General features: G+C 34.3%; 1 protein-coding gene across 1 annotated transcript; it reads left to right on the top strand.

Moving 5' to 3' along the window:
- Window positions 1-213: 213 nt before the first annotated feature.
- Window positions 214-9214, top strand: LOC122314914 (mitochondrial import receptor subunit TOM40-1-like). Its single transcript, XM_043130565.1, has 11 exons — window positions 214-527; window positions 948-1029; window positions 1134-1233; window positions 1322-1417; window positions 1559-1609; window positions 4580-4645; window positions 6287-6388; window positions 8006-8074; window positions 8185-8268; window positions 8671-8766; window positions 8866-9214. Exons 1-11 carry the CDS (start codon window positions 392-394, stop codon window positions 8920-8922), a joined length of 939 nt encoding a protein of 312 aa, XP_042986499.1. The 5' UTR covers window positions 214-391; the 3' UTR covers window positions 8923-9214.
- The last annotated feature ends 499 nt before the right edge of the window (window positions 9215-9713 follow it).

The following is a 9713-nucleotide window of genomic DNA, read 5'->3' on the forward strand; positions in this document are numbered from 1 at the left end:
AAGGAGCTAGTTGGATTTTTATTTAAATCTTGTATCTATTTATTTTTTTAAAAATAATTACATAATATTTATAAATATAATTATTATTTTTCTATAAATAATAAGCTCGTAACGTGCATTTCTCTAGTGTTTTTTCAGTAATATATCCTCTTTAAAATGTGTGGTAATGAAACGGATCGGGTTATGGGTATGCATAAATGGGAAACGGGCTTTGAGTCCTCTCCATTTCCATTTCCCAGTTTGACCCCAAACCCAACAAGAGCCCTCCCACAACCCCTCCCTAGGGTTTTAGAAAAAGTAGAGCTTTCAGAATCTTAGATCCTCTGCGGGGTTTAGAGAGAAACTGACGCTCTCGGATTCAGATATTTGTTTAATTACTTAATTGGATACAATGGCGACGGCCCTGAACGTTCCTCCAGCTACCACCACCACTACGCTGCCGCAGATGAAGAAAGAGGAAGAGAAAGTGGATTACTTGAACCTCCCTTGTCCTATTCCCTACGAGGAGATCCACCGCGAAGCTCTCAGTTTGTCTCTATTCTATTTCTCTTTCTTTATCATTTTTTTGTTAAACTTCAATCTTTCTGTTTCTTAATTATTTTCTTGCTCTTGCCGTGCTTTAAATTTCAGTGGATGTCAGCTTCCGCGGGTAGTTTTGGAAGATTTATTTGGTTTCGTATGAATTTCGATCCGTTTAAGTAAATATTTTACTGTTTGGACGTATTGAATATCATTTTTTTGGGAGAGGGGGGGACTTCATGTTTATTTGTTTGTATGAATGAATTCAGATGGACTTAATCTCGTATTATGGTCATTTATAATCAGGAGGCATAGTTGTATAATCTGTTGAATGCGCTTTATATTTTTCTTTGTTTTTGTTTTTATTCTTAACATATGCAAAGTGAGAGGGATATGGAGTTTGTGACAATATGCATTTGTTTCGGCAGTGTCTTTGAAGCCAGAACTATTTGAAGGAATGCGGTTTGATTTTACCAAAGGTCTCAATCAGAAGTTTTCATTAAGTCATAGGTAGCTTTGGCTTGATCGTTTTGATTTCAGTTTTCTGTGCACCTTTTCATTTTTTTTTAATATCTATTTTTTATGTTAACGGCTTATTGTTGACCACCAAGCAGTGTGTTCATGGGACCAATGGAGATTCCCTCACAATCTTCTGAAACAATCAAAATTCCTACCGCTCACTATGAATTTGGTGCCAACTTTATAGACCCAAAGGTAACTGATCTCATATTCAAGGAAATTATTTATTTCATCATGGATTCTGATTAAGAATATGCTGTTGGCCTGGATGTATTTTATGCAGTTGATGCTTTTCGGGAGAATTCTGACTGATGGGAGGCTCAATGCGAGAGTGAAGGGTGATTTAACTGAAAATCTTTCTTTGAAGGCTAATGCTCAGGTAAAATTCCAGTGTCGGATGAGCTATTATTAACCTTTTCTCATATTTTTTTCCTCCTTTTCAAAAAAAGAGAAAACAATCTCCGACAGCATCCCTTATAAAGTCTAAGTCATTTGTTTATCTTTTCTTGTGCCCTTCCAGCTTACAAATGAGCCACATATGTCACATGGCATGGTTTCTTTTGATTACAAGGTTAACTTCTCTTACTTAAAACATTCTAATATTTTTTCATTGTGCTAAATTGGCATATACTTTATTTATTTAGTATTGTTTCCTGATATGTCATATGAGTGTTTTAGACTGCAGTGGCACCTTATTCACCCAAAATGTCTGTTAACTGCATAAGTACTAAGAGAGCTAGGCTTTCTCATTTCCTGAAATTCATAAATGGGCATAAACTTATAGTAGAGCTTGTGTACTTTTCATGAAAGGTTCATTAAGGGGTTAAAGATGCAGATTTTCTTGATTATGCTTAATTAACTATTCAGTTTAGCATGATCTTCCATGAAAAAGCTTTTAGCATGATGTTTATCTAAATTTATTTGGACTAATATAGATACCTAGTTTTTTTCTTCTTCCAAGAAGTGATAAAAAATATATTGGAAAATTTTTTGATGGCTATTGATTCCACTAGATATTCATGTGCTAATAATGAGGAAACTCTGCATTGAAGTGTCACGGGGTACACACACTGTTCGAATACTGTTATCTTAACTTTTGTTTTACTTTGAGCTGTACACACACATTGATATTCTAATAATTGGTAATTGAAGGTGTGAACTAATTTGATCGGTAAAGTATCTTGGCATCATACCAAAGGCTAGGATCAGATCCTGCATTCACTCAAGTTTGGGAAGTTTAAGGGTAGGGAGGGCTATTCCCCCTTGTGTAGTCCTGTAACACCCCCTTTTGTGTAGGTTAGGACTGTTACATACTTTTGTAATTATGCCCGATAAAGAGACAACTTGATAAAAAAATCTCTAATTTATTGAAAAAATAATCTGGAAAAGATGCAATAAAACTGTCTTGAAAAATGTTTAAATAAAAATTCTCTTGTAGCAAGAAAATTTAAAGCTGTTCTTTTTATGTAAAACCACTTATTAACTAGTATGAAAATCCCTTGAAACATGATCTATGCCTGGCTGTATGCTCGTCAACGCTATCTTTTTGACCTGAACATTTACAAAACATAAAAAAGCTTACAGACAAGCAAAATGAGTTGAATACTCAATGAGCAGTACATCATATAGTTATACTAACATGATGTACTGCTTACAGACAAGCAAAATGTGTTTATTGAAAAAGTGCATACCATATATTCATACTCATACTAACATAAACATGTAACATGTACTATGCTTAACTCATTAAACTTGTCTTTACCTTTCTTTCATGGTCAGCACACCTTAACCCCCGTGTGCAGTTGTGCACCAGTTCCACTGCCTATGCCCACTAGGGGAATTGCTTAACTTATCATAATATACTTTGGTGGACCACGCTTAGGTCCTTGGCTTGCACATCCACCCACGATTGCATTGGTATCATGCATCTCTTATGGTCATTCTTAAAGCTTCTTTCATAACTTGTTTTTTTATCTTTCTTACCATGTGCATATAGAACACGTAATGACATAGCTCATCGTGATCATAAATGATAACATATCATGATGCATGTAAGACACATAGTAATGTGACATTCAAAAATCACTTTCATTATAACTTGATACATAAAAAGGGGCTTTCAATAAAGGGCCATGCACACATAATACTTTACAAACATTGTTTACCATACACATAAGGTTATGATCATGCTACTTACCTCTTTGCTTCAATTAATAAAAAACACGTCAATAATCACCTACTTGAAGTTGCTGAAAAGGGTTGGGCTTGATAGGGTGAGACTGGTTTTGTCAATCTCATAAAATTGCAGCAACTTTCCTACGGTTTTCTTTAAAAAGATCAAGCAAGAACCTCAAGACAAGAACCTCAAGAAAACAAGGCTGACATCTTCCTTGGTATTTGCAGCAATTATCTAGGGTTTGGGATTGGTTTTCTTGAAGAACATTCACATGGTATTGCCATAAAAACTTTCCAGACTCACAGCAGCCTCTGTTTTTCTAGTTTTCAGTCCATACAGTCCTTTTAATGAGACCTGAAAAACCTAGTAACTCATAGTTTATTTAAAAGAGTTCTATGAATCCTAATGGCTAGGATTTATGGGGAAATATGTTTCTAGTACTTGGATCCATTTAGGAGTCAGCTGATTTCTACTTCTCCAGATCTGGAACAGCTCAAATCCTATATCAAGAGAGTCATAGCAGGCTGTAACAGACTCCATTAGTGCAAGAATTCTTCTAAAACAACCTAAGTGGGTATAGCCTTCATCTAGAGGGTTTCTTGGCACCTAGTCTGGATCTAACTTATCCAAAATGGGCTGGTTTCCAATTAGCACGAATTTAACTGCCAAAACTCAAATGGGCTTTAGCTAGAAAATACTTGAGCTTATCCTCCCATATAACGGCCTAATGGGACAAACCTAATCCATTTTGAATCTAGGTCCATAATTTCATATGCAATCGTAGCTCCTCAATACTAGATCCTCAAATAATACGTACTGGCTAATGGTCCCAATAAAATAATCTTCCTTATAGCCTTAACAAAATTGGACCCATGGTCCAAACTTATAAAATCTTTATCCAAACCTGTAAATTTTGGTCCTGGATGTTACAAGTTCATTCTTTAGAGAGAGAGAGAGAGAGAGAGAGAGAGAGAGAGAGAGAGAAGGAAAAGAACAATGACCGATAATTGACTTTCTTTAAGAATTTAGGAAGACTTTTTCCTCTTGGTTGTTAGGGTAGGTGGTGAAGGAGCAGATGAAGTTGGTGTAGTCATAGGGTTAAATATTTTTAGACCAAGATGAGTACTGCCCCAGATCTCTAAACTCAAAAGACACTGCCTCCCTGTATAGGAACAAGATTGAGGATGATTTTGGATTAAAGACCTACTAATTGTGTGTGACTTACTAATTTATTAGAACTTACTTGCAAACAATATCCTATTATCCCTTGTGAATCAGGTACTTTTGAAGCTCCTCCAAATTAGTTGATCTTGGATTGAAAATTTGGAATCTTTCAATTTATTGAACCCCTTGTGTTCTGTGCAGGGCAAAGACTACAGGACCCAGTTTCAACTGGGAAATGGTGCCTTATTTGGAGCAAATTATATTCAGGTATAAGATCTTCTGGAATCATGTGATGTTTTTATTTTTTTTTTATTTTAAAAAAACCTTTTTGTGATGGAGTATGATCAATTTTGTGATGTCTATGCGTATTTTTATCCTCAATAGCATCCTTGTTTATAATTCTATTTGAAGGTCTTTACATCACACACCATCCACATAAAACATAATTTGATTTGTAAAATAAATTTTAAAATTTGAATCCTACAAATCAAATTATGCCATGGGGATAGTGTGTGGTATAAAGGTCTTCAAATAGCACTTCTCGTCATAAGTAGCATATTGTATAGAATTTCTTGATCTATGGAAAGGCCAGCCTGAAATAAAATGATCCATGCAAGATATCCCTTACTGCTGAAATGAGGTTATGGAATTTGCAAATATTTCACTATCCTATTGAGATCATTCTTGGTCCTCCCCAAAATGGTTCCGGCAAAAGATCACTCAACTTAAAATATTGTCAATCATACAGAGGCAGGTCACATAATTGACACTTAACCGACCTAATCCAACATGCTTAGAATGTTATACACACATCCTTTCAAGTTTAATGGTGTCTGACCTTCATTAATTGGGTCTATTTTGTTCCTTTATTTTCAAATTTGAATTGTTTTAATTTGTTTTAAATGTTGTTTTTGATAAGTGATAAGAATTTAATTTATTAGTGCTAATAAAATCTCTTTTACCTATCAAACCATTTCTGTCATTGATCTGTAGGTTAATTAACTAAGGTTCAAACAACAAGACGGTTGTCTTATTGGAAACCTATGACATTTGGTTTCCGAATTTAGGAAACTATCTGATTTGCTTGTACCAGTTTGCAAAAAATATTGAACATACGAATGTAGATAATGGTGAGTGTTTTTTTGTCTAATCTAGACGAATTGAGTTGTCCTAGTTTGCAGTGGGTTGTATGTGTAGGAAGCCCATGCTTCTACTTTTGCATGCTCCTCCAATTTGTTGACTAGAAAAATTAACTCAAAAGTTTTCCTTTTTAATTCTTCTGGATATAACAAACTTGTAAGAAAGAAAGGACTATCGTTTAAAGATCAGGGCAGTGGAAGGCTGATCTATATACTATTGTCATGATCCTCCTGGAACAACCACATAATACACAGGTATACTTACAGGCTACTGAGAATATGCTTGGGGAAAAAAGGTCATATTATTTTCTAGACATCGAGTTATAAACTTTTTGCCAATTTACGTTTGTGATTTTCAATTTAGCAGCTTCATAGTTTGTTAATTGTGGTGGTTTACCGTTCTGTGAATTCAATTCAAATAAGAAAAAATGATTTATTTTGGAACAATATAATACCATTATTTTATTATTGACCTTCACCTCAAAAAATTTATTTTATTATTGACTTTGATTCTAGGAATTGCAGATATGCTGTATGCTATTGTTTGTAATTGATCTGCTTTTGATAGTAGGTAGATCTCTCGTATACTTCCTGTGTACTGGGGTAACACCCTTTTTCATCATCAATAAAATATATATCTTACTCATAAAAAGTAATTGATATGTTTTTGTAATTCTCTTTTTATTGCCACTCATAAATCTCTCATGGTGAGAGAGAGAGAGAGAAAGTGAAGACGAAGTATTTTACTTAATGAACTTAATTATTTCAGAGTGTGACCCCCCATTTGTCTTTTGGTGGTGAAGTATTTTGGGCTGGTCAGCATCGGAAGTCTGGTATTGGTTATGCTGCTCGATACAACACGGACAAGATGGTATGCTGGCTACAGTTTGTTTTGTTGGTCTTTTGTTTTGAAATGTACAGATTCTTGATATATTTATAGTAATTTAGTTATCTTGCTATTTTAAGATTACTTAGCTGCTCTTTCTCTCCAACTAAGAGTTAATTCCTTCTTGTTTATGTTGGAAAGTTCTTTACAATAAAATGCCATAATTGCTTACTCGCCTAAAGAGCTAGGTATAAGATTGCATGGAGAACCCTTTGAGTCAAGTCTTGGTAACAAAAGTGTTCGGTACCAAAAATATTGCATGGGTTTTGCATGATTATCTTTTTGCTCATACATTTCCAATTTTATCATTTTACTATTGGGTTTGTAATTTTTTCCATAAGAATACTTGTAAAAAATCTCCATAAGCATTCTGTGTCAGACTTTTTTTAATTGACATGTAGCGATATGCCACTACAACATGACAAAAAGATATAAAAATATTTAAAAAATAAAGATATGTAAAAACATAAAGATTATTTTTCAAAAATTAAAAGAATTAAAACTCTACAAAATTAATTTTAAAAAGGTGAATTTAGAAACCAAGAAATACAATTTTTAAGGTTTTTATTTTTGTATATATTTTTAAATGATTTATGTTTTATACTGTTTTTAGATTTTGTTAAAGGTTTTTATATTTTTATATTATTTTTTTTCCACATGACATGTCACACCAGATTTTGATTAAATTATCTATTAGAAATCTGACAGGATTATTACTGAAAAAATTTACTAACCCATGAGTGAAATTATAAAATCTGAAACCCTAGAAGAAAAAAATATCATGCAAAACCCAAAGACCGTTTTTGTACTTAATCCAAACAAAAAATTATGTGACTTCAGATGTACTGTAATGGTTTGCATTATTAAAGGGTTGGTAATCTTACTTTATTGTGGATTCTTTGAAACTGTTGTTTTCAACCTTTCCTTGCTGATATGTGATATTTGGGCCTTTTTTTCTTAATCCTGAAAATACAGTTTCCCAGTAGCTGCCTAGATTTTGGAGTTACTTCAGCAGGCTAAATTTCTTGGTCGTCTTTTTCCTTTTCCTTTCCTTTCCTTTACTTTTTTTTTTCTTTTTTTTTTTTAATTTTTAATTTTTTTCTGGTGGGGAAATGTGGAGCTTCTATATTCCCATATTCTGGCATGGAAAATTCATGTGCGGTAGTGGGAATATATAAACAGAAGCTGCGGTAAATACGTTTTATTTTTCTACAGACATCTATAGTCATAAAACTCTTGTTGTAGGGCTGACTTCATCTTACTGGGAACTGGAAAAATTCACGTTTATTAAACTCACATTCCTGTTCATACTTCTTTGTGACCACATGTTTGTATATACATTATTGCTTGATGGCCAAACATTTTTCATTTCTTGCAATCTATTCCATAGTGCTCTATTCTACCTCCTTTTTATCTGTTTGTCCTAATAAGCTCTATAAGTGGGAGTAAAATTCTTTTAACATTTCTTTCAAAAAGATTTTATATATATATATATATAATTTTTATAACTGGGGAATGTGGAGAAAAGTTTGTTCCTTCTGAGGGCAGCAGATTAAGTTCAGGATTTTTTTTCCTGGGTTGTATTTACCAATTTCCCTGCAGGTTGCCACAGGGCAAGTTGCTAGTACAGGATTGGTTGCTCTGAGCTATGTTCAGAAGGTATCTGAGAAGGTGAGCAAAGATTTAGCTGTAGAGGAATGTGTTATTATTGTTGCCAAGTTTTATTTCTTACAGTACTTATCAAAAAAGTTTTATTTCTTACAGTGTTATCTTTCTTTTAGGTTTCTCTAGCCTCAGATTTGATGTACAACTACATGTCAAAAGATGTCACGGCAAGCTTTGGTTATGATTACATCCTTCGACAGGTAGTTTCATCTCTTGTGAAAATGCTCTGACATCCTGGAGTTGGTATTGTCCTTTCATTCATTGATTAGATGTTTTATATTCCATGTGTTGGGTTATCAAATATGACTCATTATTACCATTAAGATGTGAGAACTAAGACTAACAGATTTATTCAGCTTCCACTTTATAATGGATATTTTTCATGTCAGTATGACTCTAGGCCTAGGTCATGGGCTGGTTATCGAAGTTCTCAAACCAAATTGCTCTTAATTGTGATGATGGCCTCATAGGATATATTTGCTTATTATGCTTTAATTAGGTGGATACAAATACCACCATACCATCTGTGAATGATAAAAGCTGGATTCTGTGCCTTAACTCAAGTCGTCATTCTGCTTGACTGATTGATATGGTTCTTACAGTGCCGCCTTAGAGGGAAGATTGATTCCAATGGCTGTGTAGCTGCCTTTCTCGAGGAACGATTGAATATGGGGCTAAATTTTATTCTTTCGTCGGAGGTGAGGAACAATTATCACTGATTTTTCCTTACCTGAACATCATCCGCTTATACCTGCCTGCATATTGACAATTTTTTGGAATGATTGTCTATCTTGCAGCTAGACCACAGGAAGAAAGATTATAAATTTGGGTTTGGTCTGACAGTTGGCGAGTAGATTCGAGCAAAACTTGGTGCTGTTTTATATCCCTCATTTGTCGGTGGCAACCTTGCGGGCTCTTGCTTTGTTTCTCCTATTGTCGCAGATCATAGAATCAGTTTTGTACTTCTTCTATTTCAGGCAAAGTTATTGTGGGGTAGCTTCAGATGCTGCCACAATTCAACAGATCATCATATTGATTGATTTGGAGTTGCACTCTTTGTTACCCTTCAGGTCTTCGGAATGAGATCGAATAACGAACATGAAGATATTTTAGCACTTTTAATGACGTGCTTATTTTGCTTCTTTATTTTTCTTGCTCAGGATATGGAAGAAAAATATTTAGGAATATTTATACTGTATTGATGAGTTATCATAAACTGAAAACAACCTCGATACATCAGAATGGATACAATCCGAAACAAAAACCCAAAGTTAAAAAATTATGCATAAACAATGAGATTATCATGGTTTTTTCGAGACAAATTCTCGTAGAATCCAAGGTATTCCAATTGTTTGAGGAAGGTAGTCGATGGATTCGCTTGACTTTGGAGATGTCCACGGTGAACTAGTTCAGTAGACCCTGGAGTAATGCTTGACTGGAGATAAAATGGAGTCTTTTGCAACCTCACGGGATGGTAATAGAAGATACATTGCATAAAGAGGTTCCAATTCTCAAGGTCGACATATAGCATTGGTGGAATATAGCGTTGGTACTAGAAGGAATTTTGTTTTCATACCTGAAGAAATGGATGGTAAATGGTGGAAAAAAATGGTGGTTGCTATGAGGGAAGCTTATGGCAGCTTGG

Source organism: Carya illinoinensis, chromosome 1 (genome assembly GCF_018687715.1).
Source record: "Carya illinoinensis cultivar Pawnee chromosome 1, C.illinoinensisPawnee_v1, whole genome shotgun sequence".
In the NCBI taxonomy this organism is placed as follows: Eukaryota; Viridiplantae; Streptophyta; class Magnoliopsida; order Fagales; family Juglandaceae; genus Carya; species Carya illinoinensis.